This window comes from Drosophila sechellia, chromosome 2L, assembly GCF_004382195.2.
Source record: "Drosophila sechellia strain sech25 chromosome 2L, ASM438219v1, whole genome shotgun sequence".
Taxonomy (NCBI): Eukaryota; Metazoa; Arthropoda; class Insecta; order Diptera; family Drosophilidae; genus Drosophila; species Drosophila sechellia.
The window spans coordinates 17,634,895-17,646,995 of NC_045949.1; the positions used below are offsets into that span (position 1 = coordinate 17,634,895).

General features: G+C 41.7%; 7 protein-coding genes across 7 annotated transcripts in view; 6 read left to right on the forward strand and 1 right to left on the reverse strand.

Moving 5' to 3' along the window:
* The first annotated feature begins 4,942 nt into the window (after positions 1 to 4,942).
* Positions 4,943 to 5,572, forward strand: LOC6614516. Its single transcript, XM_002038911.2, has one exon. It carries the CDS (start codon positions 5,113 to 5,115, stop codon positions 5,329 to 5,331), a length of 219 nt encoding a protein of 72 aa, XP_002038947.1. The 5' UTR covers positions 4,943 to 5,112; the 3' UTR covers positions 5,332 to 5,572.
* Positions 5,573 to 5,683: 111 nt separating this feature from the next.
* LOC116801441 lies at positions 5,684 to 6,176 on the forward strand. The gene is made up of 2 exons (XM_032721027.1): positions 5,684 to 5,816; positions 5,871 to 6,176. The coding sequence occupies exon 2, from the start codon at positions 5,891 to 5,893 to the stop codon at positions 6,038 to 6,040; it is 150 nt and encodes a 49-aa protein (XP_032576918.1). The 5' UTR covers positions 5,684 to 5,816; positions 5,871 to 5,890; the 3' UTR covers positions 6,041 to 6,176.
* Positions 6,177 to 6,247: 71 nt separating this feature from the next.
* On the forward strand, positions 6,248 to 6,708 carry LOC6614517. The gene has a single exon (XM_032727584.1). The coding sequence runs from the start codon at positions 6,335 to 6,337 to the stop codon at positions 6,677 to 6,679; it is 345 nt and encodes a 114-aa protein (XP_032583475.1). The 5' UTR covers positions 6,248 to 6,334; the 3' UTR covers positions 6,680 to 6,708.
* On the forward strand, positions 6,688 to 7,896 carry LOC116803598. Its single transcript, XM_032727583.1, has 2 exons — positions 6,688 to 7,432; positions 7,576 to 7,896. The coding sequence occupies exon 1, from the start codon at positions 6,769 to 6,771 to the stop codon at positions 7,165 to 7,167; it is 399 nt and encodes a 132-aa protein (XP_032583474.1). The 5' UTR covers positions 6,688 to 6,768; the 3' UTR covers positions 7,168 to 7,432; positions 7,576 to 7,896.
* Positions 7,314 to 7,896, forward strand: LOC6614518 (male-specific sperm protein Mst84Db). The gene is made up of 2 exons (XM_002038913.2): positions 7,314 to 7,432; positions 7,576 to 7,896. The coding sequence occupies exon 2, from the start codon at positions 7,649 to 7,651 to the stop codon at positions 7,832 to 7,834; it is 186 nt and encodes a 61-aa protein (XP_002038949.1). The 5' UTR covers positions 7,314 to 7,432; positions 7,576 to 7,648; the 3' UTR covers positions 7,835 to 7,896.
* Positions 7,897 to 8,737: 841 nt separating this feature from the next.
* On the reverse strand, positions 8,738 to 9,706 carry LOC6614519 (E3 ubiquitin-protein ligase RNF4). Its single transcript, XM_002038914.2, is given in 5 exon segments — positions 8,738 to 9,047; positions 9,049 to 9,155; positions 9,220 to 9,282; positions 9,344 to 9,454; positions 9,505 to 9,706. Coding segments are annotated over 5 exon segments (642 nt in total). The 5' UTR covers positions 9,619 to 9,706; the 3' UTR covers positions 8,738 to 8,800.
* An 853-nt stretch (positions 9,707 to 10,559) lies between these two features.
* Positions 10,560 to 12,101, forward strand: part of LOC6614520 (insulin-like growth factor-binding protein complex acid labile subunit) — a 49,225-nt gene continuing 47,683 nt past the window's right edge. The window contains exon 1 of the mRNA XM_002038915.2: positions 10,560 to 11,207. The gene's annotated coding sequence lies outside the window, so the exon portion shown is untranslated. The remainder of the gene's footprint in view (positions 11,208 to 12,101) is intronic.

Here is a 12,101-nt window from a genome sequence, read left to right on the forward strand (position 1 = left end):
CTTATTAACAAGTTGAAATTACAATTGCGTGTGTTTACAAAAAAAAAATACATCAAACTTAATTAATCTCACACTTTTGAAAGCAAATAACAAATATATTATTTATATCAGCTTGTTTATTTATTAAACAAAGTTTAAAAGCCAAACTGACTTTTTTGCGATTACTTTGTATGACTAAAATTATTAGCTCATATTTTGTTTGCCCAGCGTAATTAATGTTTATAGAAACGGTGTTTCGCAGCCAATAAATCGGGAATGTGTACACATTAGCCTTTAATTTTTTCTCACTGCACGAGCTTTGGAAAATTGAATCTTACGTAATGCCATATAAATCGAGCTACCTTCATATAAAATTCACTTACAACGGCAGCCAGTGGCAAAGAAAGAATTGCAATCGAAATTACTTTTAGCTCTCGAACGAGAAATGCAATTTGCATTCAGGGCTGCTGAAAATGTGGGTGGGGCCGTGGGGTTATGGGTTGATGGGGGTGATGGGCCTACACTACTGTCGATGCATCATCAGTGCTCAAGTATGTGAACTTCCCGGGCTACTGCGAATTACGGAGCCCCTCCTCCATCAATTATGCTGCGAATTTCTTCATTACAATTATCTCGTTGTGCGCTTGGGCCTCCTTTCGCATTGTTTCCCTTCCAACGTCATTGCACCAACAGCAGCACTCGTGTGTGGAGGACTCTTCACTTCTGCGTTCTCTTATTTTTTCCTGATGAGCAAGTGATACGGCAGAGTCCCTGGGAAATTGGTTTTAATTTTGCCACTTGACGTGGCCGGCACTTGTCGTGGCATTGACTCCCATTCCCCCCCATACTTCCTTTTCCTCGGGTGTCAATGTCTCGGCTCTCGATTTCAGGTGAGCCCGATTTAATGAATGAAGATTACAGGGGCCATGCGTTGGCTCAGATTTATGCGTAATGATATTCAAACAGGTTATTTATTGACTTAAGCCTTGAGTCTTTGGTTTGAGCTTCAGCTTTGGCTGACTCTATTTACTTTTCTCGGCAAACAACTGGATAATTAAAGCATCAAATGCAGACAAGCCAGTTCCGCGAGAATAATAATGTTACGATTCTTACGACTCACAAGAAAAATTATCTAGAATTAGTCTGACAACAAAATTATTGCATTTTGACTGTTATGTGTGCTGCTTTATCTTTGAATTTTATTATTTAGTTATTTTAAAATATTTTGATCTTAATCCTCTCTTTTTAAAATTTTACTTTAATGCATGCACAATATTTTCCATCGCAACAGAGCACGAATTTGCTCAGTTTACTTGTCAGCCGAATGCACCCTTGGTCAAGGGGTATTAACAATGACCAAGTCCGATCCAGAGATAGAACACACAAGCGCCGTCACACTTGAGCAGCAGAACCAGAGCTCCAAGACACTCGGACGGACTGAGACCTCGACAGGAGACGAACGGCGAGCAGGTGTTCCAACTTATTCATTAAAAGCAAAAAGGAAACAGACAGCGGCAGGCAGGGGAATATAGAAAACAGCTTCAAGTAGGGACGGAACCTGAGCCAGCACCCCGTTTCCCTTAACGTCTCAAGTTGACGCTGCGAGCGCACATTTCTTTTAAATTAAAGGTAATTTTAGAAAGAAAGAGAATTTGTGATGCAAATTTTTTAATATTATAATAAGAGTAAACAGAATAATTTTGGTTTTCCACAATGACAATATTCGTTTTTCTAACATCTTTCGAAAAATGTAATTTTAAATATTTTCTTTTTCAGTGTATCCTTGTTGGCTCAAAGTTTTTCGCCTCCTTCAGGCGCTTCTTCAGCTGGTTAAGATTGTGGTCGACACGCAATTGCGGCAATTCGAAGTTGGATGCGCTCCGCGGGGCCAGCGAACCGAGGCAAAAGCCAAGCTAAACGCTTAGAAGCCCCTCTCCACCACTTGCTCCTCCTGCTACCCCAGGAACTCACATCCGACGCATTATGGAGGCAAGTTTCTTGCGGCAGCGACAACTGGCAACCTGCCACTTGTGACTGGCAAGCAGCAACTTTGGAGCACTGAGATGAACTAGTGATAAAAATGTAGACTTTTTTTTTAATTTAATTTTTAAATTTCTTCAGTACGCCTTAAGACTGATTTAGCCTTTTATTAAATGGATTTTTATGCGTAGATGTTCTATATATAGGTATTTATAGAAGAGAGTAGATTTTTGCAGTGCATGAACTGGCAAATTCAACTGGCTGCATCGACTGAAACCGAAGCCGGTTTCGGGTGTGTTAACTTTCTATGCCCGGTAGCGCTGATTGCCAAGACAACGACAGCCCAATTCATTCAGCGGTCTCGTCTTTCAGCGGCAGCAGCTGCTCGAGGTTCTTTTGGCCACTTCCTCGCCTTTGTTACCGCCTTTGTCCACTCGGCCAGTTGCTTTGCATGGCCAGAGTCTGGAATCTCTGCAGGCTATTCCAGTTCGATTTATCATGGGCAAAGTTATGATCGCTTAAGTGCCGTCGTTAAGGGTTCCTGTTTTAGCCTCTGCAATTGCTCCTCATAAATTCTTCCCGTGACAACACTAATTGCAACTTGCTAGAAGTCATAAGAGGCTGGAAATAATTTTAGCTACTTATACAGTCATAAATCCAGTTGGCTTTCGAAGATCTAGATTTCTTATCCATTGATATTTTGCCTGTTTAACATATAGGAATTTATATCCAAGCTAGTCTCTTTTTAGAGTTTAAATTAAGTTTGAACCCTCATTTTTAGGTGAGCATAACAAAACTAAATTGTAATGAGCTTAGACAAATACGTCAACCGAACCCAAAATGATATTCATTTAAACTTCATTCGGGAACCACAAAACTATAAATTCATTAATTGTTCTTCAGTTCACACTTTCCGCGACCATCGAAAACATATCAGTGGACAATCGAATTTGACAGTCCATAATTGCTGGCAAATTAGATGTTTGGTATGCTCCGCGCATAAAACCGAAATAAAACCACAAAATAATAGACACAACTATGCATGTTCAGTATGAACAGATCGTTTCCATGTTTTGGCTGTGACGGAAGTCTGGCCCCATCGCATTGGAACCCAAAATATATATATACACAGACCGCGCAACTCTTTTAAAAAGAGGCCATAAATATTGTTCATTTGTAAATAAATGGCTAACAAAAAAAAAGAAGAAAAACTACGAGTAGTGAAAATCCAACAACTCACAGAGCATATAAAACATGGTTCATGTTCATTTCCAGCACTTAGTTTTCTATTTCCAAGCCAAACACTCTATGGTGTTCCATGTCGCTGCGTGGGTGCTCATTTTTTATTGCAGTATCATCTTCCGGTCACTTTGTCAGGCCTCCAATACATTTCTCAAACAGTTACGACGGCACAAGTGTGCCTACTTGGGCTCGAACTTGAGTTATTAAAACCAGAAACGGAGTCCAAGAAGTAATAGAACCTACGTCCGACAAACGGAAGTCGGATAGACAATGTCGCAGCTTGGATGGGTTCTATCTAAGAGCTACACTGAGAGTAATGTGTTGTTACAGGAGCTTCTCATTCGAATTTCTTAAAAATGAATTGATTTTGCACTTTAGTTTTAATCTATTAATTTATCAATTATAGAAATTGCCTAATAAGCAATAAAATGTGTAAGCAAATATATTTAACTTCATTGGTGATCGAGAGATTGGGTTCTTCTGCTTATGCCACTTAAAAGCAGTTCGCGCGACTGCACTTAGTTCAGTGGCACTGGAAGTGCCGCCGCCCGGGGGAGAGCTCGTTTGCTCGGACTGACCGGTCCCAAAACCACCAAGCGGACCGTCCCCCTAGCACTCCGCCCCAACACCCACTTACCGCCCATTTCCCCCACCCACCTACACACGCACTCGCCGCACCGCGTTGCGCTTTGAATATAAATTACACAAATAGTGCACACGACTTTGATGGCTGCAGCCGGCGACATTGAACGCCGCTACGTTGCACAGTGGGTCGAACGCGAAAATTCATTTATATTTTCACTAAAAAATGTTAAGCTTAAAGTGTTGACGAAAATTATGCTGTATATCGCACTCCTTTTCGGTTTCATTGTCGGTATTTTGTGTGCTTGTACAACTTTTTATATTTTCCAAGCTGAAAGCCCACAAATTAACCAAAGTTTAAGAACATCGGTTTAAATTCTTTGGGTCACGGCAAAGACCAGAGTGCAGATGAGCTGCCAGGAGCGCTGGTCATGTCACCGTGGCCCTTTGATGCTAATGACTCTGCCATCGCCTTAAAACCGGGGGATAAGCATCGATGGGGGCTTACAACGCTCGGAACTTAGCGGGCAATCAAAAACCGTGCTGCAGCAAATTGGCATGCGTGATGTAGATGAATGGAGATGCAGCCAGATGCAGCTAGATGGGGTGGCCAGGGGGCAATGGGATGGATTTAGTTTCTGGGCGGGGGCAGAGGTATGTGGGACAAGTGATTTCCGCATCGCTTTCTGGATCGCAACGAGCGGCTGCGTTGATTGATTGATTAATTGACAAAGGAATTGCCGTTAGTTTTCCATTCGCATTTACATTTGCATATCTAATTTATGAACGGCCAAGTCTTGTCCGGCCGTATGTAGTTCATTGTGTTAGCTATGCAAATGCTGTACTTCCGCTGCGAGCGTCTGCCCAACGCAGCTTAATTATTCATTAATTTCAACTTAAATTCCATATTTGTGCCTGCAGCCATTTGTGGCCTAGTTTCGATGGCCTGCAGTTGCAGTTGTCTTTCCGTAGGCTTTTGTCACCATAAAACTGAAGTGTTGCCCGATTATGAAATAATTATAAGCGTTCTGCACGCACTAGCCGGTGATTTTAGGGGCGATTGGGCTTTGATTTGGATTTCGGGAGCCATTCGCATCGATGCTAATTCGAAATTAACTAGCTTTGTTTAGAGATTTGCGCAACTCGGGCATCTAGTTACCCGTTCCATTGTGTTTCAATACCAATGGAAATGAGAACATTTATGAGCCTCACTCGGCCCGAAAATTGCACCCAGTTAGCATCTATGTAAATTCACAAAATCTATAAAGTAGGACCCAATTTGCCACTGCCATCTGCCTCGACCTTCGTTTTCAGTGGAGGTGCTGCAGCATGCCTTGCATATTTAATCCGGGCTACATTGGACCCGATCCACCCTGCTGTGACCCCGATTGCTTGGAGGAGGGCCACTGCACGGTTCCGGAGTGCGGAGTTTGCCCGGAGTCCCAACTACCGCGATGCAATCCCGCCCCACAGTCCAACAAGGACGCGGCGAGGCCACCACTGGACCAGAAAGCCCAAAAAGACCCAAAGCCCCAGGAGCAGAAGTAGTGGGGAAAAAGGCAGAGCTGCAAGGAGCTTCCAAAAATGAACCAGGAGTCCTGTGGAGATGTGCTGAACACATGTGCTGCTATTATATTCTAACATCTTCAGCTCAACCCATGCAGATCATTATCGCCTGGAAATCGAACCGTCATAAATCTATCATATTGTAACATAACATTAAAAAACAAAAAAATAATAAAATGTATATCTTTAAATAATAAAAATAATAATATATAATAAAATCAAATCACAAGCTATTTTCTATTTTAGCACAAAATAACTGTGGATAAAAAATACAAACAAAATTAATTCATTTCTATCTAAATATAAAATGAAGTCAAATAAACTTAAACCAGCATTCTGGATTTAAATGTCAACAAAATAACCCATAGGCGATCATACGTATATTTCTTTATTCAAATTTCAAACACCAAACGTGTTGTTTCGGTCAAACATTTGTTTAAATTTCTCATTTTTCTCTTCCATTTCTGGTGAGTTTCGAAAGAGGAAATGTGCAAAATGTATTTATAAAATACGATTTACAGACTTCTTTCGAGTGCTCAAAATGGTTTACTTAAGTCGTCCTTGGACTCCGGCCATAAACCCTTTCTACATTGGCCCCTATCCGAGATGTGCAGTGTGTCCGTGCGACTTTGACATTTACAAAGGATACACCCCCGGTGGCTGGCACAGTCGTTGCTATAGCAGCTATTGACGACACGAATACCTGGGTAAAATGCAAGAATAATGGCGGGAACAAATCCGGATGAACTTCGAAACTGCACACCAATTTACCTCGCACACATCTATGTAGAGAAATAATAAAATTGATTCATCATCACCAAACTGTTGAATATTGCTGGGGAAATAATATAAATATTCCAATCGAAATGGCTTAGATTTTTAATTGAAACTCCTGGCATTTTTATTTTATCAGGTCGCAATTTGTGTGAAAATAGTTTTCTAAATTCAAAATTTAAGTCTCTTGGTTTGACCCTCAACAGTGGTCATGTCTTCGTCTGTCGATCACGTGGTACACCACGTACTGGCCCCAATGGCAATCAACGTCCTCGATCGCGTGGTGCCAGTTATCCGCCAATTGGTGATCATCATGCATCAGGCATTTCTGGTTGATCACCATGTGTCGGAGCCCGTGATCGATGTATCCGGCATGATTCAGCCCGTCCGTAAAATAATCTTGATTGTAAACGATTCAACGCCGGAGCACCATGTCGACCAGGAGCCGGTGGTCAGTTCGGATGACATCAACGACCTGATAAATGAAATTTCGCGAAGTATTCGAAACTTGGCCCGTTCGACCTACAATACCATCTCGGCGATGGTTGGAGAGTAGCCCCAGAATTAGTTGTCATCGTGGTCGACCGAAAAATCCAATATCGACCCTCCTGATCCTCCAGAAGATCCTGCTCCTTTGTCCAAGATATGGAAATGGTTCACACGGCCATTGGAGTTGCGGGCATAGTGGCCCTGTTTATGGTAGTTTCCCGTTCGGTGACTCAAGTGGGTGGCAGGGTGTTAAACCAAACCCGTGATCCGATCGCTGACCTTGTGAGACGCGGTGGTCCAGTGGCGGATCAGCTGTCCGCCGTCGAGGGGGAAACTCCTCTAGTAGAGGGCGATCGCATGGATGGCGCCTGCTCCGTGGTGCAAAGTATTGGAGGCAAGGCGTGTGCCTTTGTAGGGCCATTGCTTCCAAAGTTTGGCAGTGAACATAATTCAGAGGGCTCACCGAAGGAAGACGAAAAGGATGAAAATGACTCGGAGCCGGTAGCAGTAAAAGCTGAAACACCGCCAGCGGCAGAATTACCCGAAGAGGAGTAGGATCTGGTCAGCAATTAAAGCTACCAGAATATAAAAGAAAATTTTTAGTATTTTCGAGTTGGCCTTGGAAATAAACTTCACTCAATTTGTGGGCTTTCTGTGATTCGAAACCTAGAGACCTCATTCATTTTGAACAGCTTGGACTGAACACATCTCTTTCGTGAAATAAAACACAAAAAAAAAATATGAAAAATTGAACAAAAATTCTAAATTCGTAGCCAAGGACTAACTTCAACGTATTTCTTCAGCAGAAAAAAGATTCCAGGTACGTTCTAGTTCGTTAAAATTGAACAAAAAAAGATCTACAATTTATACAGAAATTTGTAAAAAATTTGTTGTTCCCACGAGTAATTTTTAAATATTTGGTAATGTTCTGTTAATAACAAAACCCGTTTTTTATGTTTGCAGCCGTACCTTTTGAGCCCCACCTGCAGATTTTAGAAGTGATTCAAGTGTCCTTGACCAAATCCAAACTTTCAAGATGGTTCTGATGCTTTGCTGCAGCTTCGATCCCTTCTACGTTGGACCCTGCCCACCCGGCTGCCTGGCTCCCTTGATGGGAGGAACTCCCTATTGCGGATGTGGTCCCTGTGGAGGTTGCTGTAGTCCTTGCTGTGGTCCTTGTGGTCCTTGTGGTGGATGCAGCTCGTGTCCTTGCGGTTGGTGAAGCGCCCACTGAAGATTATGGACTTCAACCGCTATCATAGGCATTGATACGGCAGCAAGCGGTAACAAGCCAATTTAAAGATCAAGCTTCTGAAAAACACTGCTGGAGAAATATGTTGCTGTTCGAATTCCATTTTGCCTTGGCCGGGGCTAAACCAACCAAGCTCCTCTCGTTTACATAAAGAATTTTTATTATGAGCTGTTCAATAATAAAATGAATTAAAGTACAAAAAGAACTGCTTTGTGATATAGCTCAACACCGAATATATCCAACCTGGATTACCTCAATGTAAACATGGATGGACCAGCCTCCAGTTATTCGGTGTGCAGCCATAAGGATGCAAATGTTGTCCTAGGTAAGGGTCTTGCCTAGAACAGCTGTTTGGGACATCAGGATTATTGCGCAGTCGCGATTCGAACGCGCAACTCGAACAAAAACATAGAATGTAGAGCATTGTGTCAGGTCATAGGTTGTTGGGGTAGGGATGGAATGCACACCCCCTTTTATTATTCAATCTTTGAATGAAAATGAAACTGAATCTCCAATGCCTCCTGATGCCATGTTGTGTTTTGGATAAGCGCGATTTACAGCGTCGTGTCTGAGGTGTCCCTGAGTTTTTCTGAGGTGGTGATTCCACTTCATTTACATTCATATATGTGAGTGTGTGTGTGTGAGCTGGCCATTTCACTCTTATTTTGGCATCGCTTGCTCTGTTTTTCCGCGGAATTTATTGCGGTAGGTCGGAATTTTCATTGCTTGCCTTCCATTTTTCCGGGGTTTCCGGCGAGTATAAGTGTGTCCTTGCGCCATGTTTTATGGCCAAAGTTGTCTGCTGTATTTGAGTTTTAGTTTCTGAGCTGAAAGTTTTCGATTGCATTGTATTTCTTGAGTATTTTGCCTGGTATAAGATTTATGTTTGCGTTGTTATAATGGAGCAACAGTGTCTTTAGGTGTGAATATCACGTCTTACAAGAAAATACGATGGAATTTGGGCTCATCAACTCCGCACAATGGGCATATCCTCCCCATGTCGACAGCTCTCACAATGCACGCTTTGCAGAAAATGTGGCCACAATTGGTGGACACTGGTTTCTTCTCGCGGACGTCTTCCAGCCACACAGGGCAGTTGTAGGGCATGACTGATTTCGTGGACTCCTCGGTATCTGATTTGATCCGTATGTTCGTAGGAGAATTCTCGTTAGAATCTGAGTTATGTATATCCCATTGATGTTGATGGTTCGTTGGAGCTCATGTTGCTATCGGAGCTACTGCTGGTTTCACTTGACTCTGTGTCGCTGGGATACTCCATTGAACGACGGAACTGCACAATAAAGTTCTATTAAAACCTATGGATTCCGGATCGAGATGAACGAACAAGAACTTACCATGTATGGGTTTCTGTCGATAGAAGAGACCGAGTCTCCGTAATTCTCCTTTGGAACCCGTCCCTATTAAATGAAGTTATAATATAAGCAATGAATTTTGGATCTGGCTAGAGCCATAACTTACAGGGGAACAGCTCCGTAAGTAGGAACTAACTCCGGAGGGCCCGAGTACGGGAATAGGCCCGGTGTTATGGATTTGCTGTGATACTCCAGAATTTCCCATTGGAAGTCCCGCCTGTTCCATAAAGTGTATAACCAATGGATTCTGGAGCTGGGTGAACTTACCAGGGAACTTTGGCGAGGGGTCAAATTTGAGCCGTATCTTAATTCTGGTATGGATATAACCCCAGGGTCCTGCTCCCATTCACTAGAAGAGTCTGGGTCGCTGCAGTCCCCCATTTGAAATCTTCTGCTTTTTAAGGTTTAAGTTTTTAACTTTTTACAAATTCAGATTGACCCGTTTCCTTGCTTTTTCTTCACGAATTATATTCTCTTCACAAGAAGCTGTTTGAACATATAAGTCCATAACAAAAAATCTTGAAAGTTCCAGGTCACGTTACCAGTATTTTATGTGCCTAGGGTCACACTGCGATAAAAAGCACGCGCCAACAATCATTGTCCGATTCCAATGATTTCCAAATTGATATTTGCTTAGGATTGTCACCTTAAGAACTGCTGTTTATACCCGTTACTCGTAGAGTAAAAGGGTATTCTAGATTAGTTGAAACACGTAGAAGGAATTTCCATTTGATTACATAGAATAGGCGCAAGTTTGTTACCCTGGTTACCATGCCCACTCTAACCACAGAGCACCCAAAACTGTCACGCCCACACTTTTGAACCATTTTTGAAATTTTTTTCATAATATTGTTAGTTTTGTAAATTTCTATCGATTTGCCAAAAACTTTTTGCAACGCCCACTATAACGCCCTAAAGCTGCCAAAACCGGTCATGCCCACACCTTGGAACAATTTTTAAATGTTTTCATATTTTATTCCCCAATATCCATCGATCCCCAGTAAAATGATGAATTTTCGCATTCCCACTAGCTGAGTAAGGGGTATCTAAAATCAGTGATCTCTACAATAGCACTCTCTCTCTCGTTTGTATATTAAATGCTAACATAAAATTAAATAATATGCTAAAGATAGTAGTAACTCCCTGCAAAGAATGAAATTCAAAGATCGAAAGTCCGGACTCAACAACATAGAATTCCCGAAGTCACACACGAACTTGCAACATGTTGCAAGTGCCGCTCGGATTGTCTCGAGCCGTTGGAAGCTCCAGCCGCGTTCTCGACTTCCGATTTAACTTTCAGCGCGCTTTCGGCCGACTTCAGTGTACGTTTGGCTCGCGCAGAGTGCGGATTGCAGTTCGATTCGGCTTAATCTGCCCAGTGCTTTTAGCGTAGTTCATACGTAGGATTACTCTGCCGCAGATCTGGCCGATAAGACTTGGCAGCACATCAGGACCCAATCCTGTAGGCCCTAACCCTAACTAAATTATCGGGCGAGTTAATGGCAGCCCGAGAGTTGCAAAAGTCGTAATGACAGTGCCATTCATCTGGCATTTAGCTTGATTCCCGTTCGCCGATCGCTTTGCCGTGCTAAAGTCTGTAATATTTGGTTAGTGCGGTTTGCCAAAAAGTTAAACAGAACAGAAAGTACGGTTCATTTGCTAAATACACGGGACCATTCAAATATCCCGACTCAATTTAAGAGTGTGGGTGGACGTGTGTTTGTGTGTGTGCGCTCAGTGAGTGAGATGTGTGGCAAGTTTGATTTATTGGCAGCCAGCAACTGATTTGAATATTCACTCGCACACTCATACCCGAAAGGATCTGTGCTGCCAAAATACTAGACCAGATTGTGGCTCCTGTGTCGCCCGTGCATAAGTGTGTGTGCAGCATGATTTATAGGTCCTGCAGCAGGCGTGATGTAAAGTGACAATTTCTGGTAATTTTCGATTTACATGCCGTTGTGCATTGGGTAAGTTTGACGAAGGATCCCTGGATTTTGTTTACTTTGTTTTTATAACATTACCTGGAATTAATTTTATGCGTAATTTATTGCTGTGAAAAAGAGGAGAAAGAGGTCAAACCTGAATCAGTAGCTTCCATAATATCGCACTTAATAATAAATTTCAAACTGTTATTTTTAGAAAAAAAAAACTTTTGCTGAGGCATATTTATTTTATTTATTTTTAAATTTACACGCGTCAGGTTAAAAAACTACGGATGGAAAATAATATTTATTTTCTCATAATAAATAAATTTATTTAAACACCGACTTTGGCCATTTTTTTAAATTAAATAATCAATTTTTGTACATATTTATAGTTATATAAATAAGATCTCATTGCTAATAAATATGAATGTACATACCTATGTATATAATAATGAATCACGACAAACAGCATAGTTCTAGTAAAGTACAACTACTAAAGCCATTTTATAAATCGATTTAAAAACTTTCCCACTGGCCACGAATATTGCTGTTTATTTTTCTGTTGAAGGCACACGAGTAGTTACCTCTGAGCAAAGATTAATTTACACCTGCTCGGATGTCTTGCCAATCAGAAACCGCAAGACAAACACTACCTGTGGACTCGCGAACATATCGGATCGCGTATACTTCCGCTCTTAGAGGGTTTCGCTTAAAACGGTTTCCGCGAAAAAATTAACTTTCCTAGAAGCTGAAAATACGTACTTTAATAGCTGAGTAGAATAAATCAATGAGTAATTACAGAGGTGTTATCGATTTTGGGCTCCTCTCGCTCGAGCATAAATTAGCGCCAATAAATATCGCGACATTAGGGAAATTTTATTGGTTTTGGATGGCCAAAGATGATATTAATGGGTGCCATTAATATTTAATCCTCGA

Coding starts and splice junctions, on each gene's coding strand:
- LOC116803598 (XM_032727583.1), top strand. CDS start 6,769: ATGGAAATGGTTCACACGGCCATTGGAGTTGCGGGCATAGTGGCCCTG.
- LOC6614518 (XM_002038913.2), top strand. CDS start 7,649: ATGGTTCTGATGCTTTGCTGCAGCTTCGATCCCTTCTACGTTGGACCC.
- LOC6614517 (XM_032727584.1), top strand. CDS start 6,335: ATGTCTTCGTCTGTCGATCACGTGGTACACCACGTACTGGCCCCAATG.
- LOC116801441 (XM_032721027.1), top strand. CDS start 5,891: ATGGTTTACTTAAGTCGTCCTTGGACTCCGGCCATAAACCCTTTCTAC.
- LOC6614516 (XM_002038911.2), top strand. CDS start 5,113: ATGCCTTGCATATTTAATCCGGGCTACATTGGACCCGATCCACCCTGC.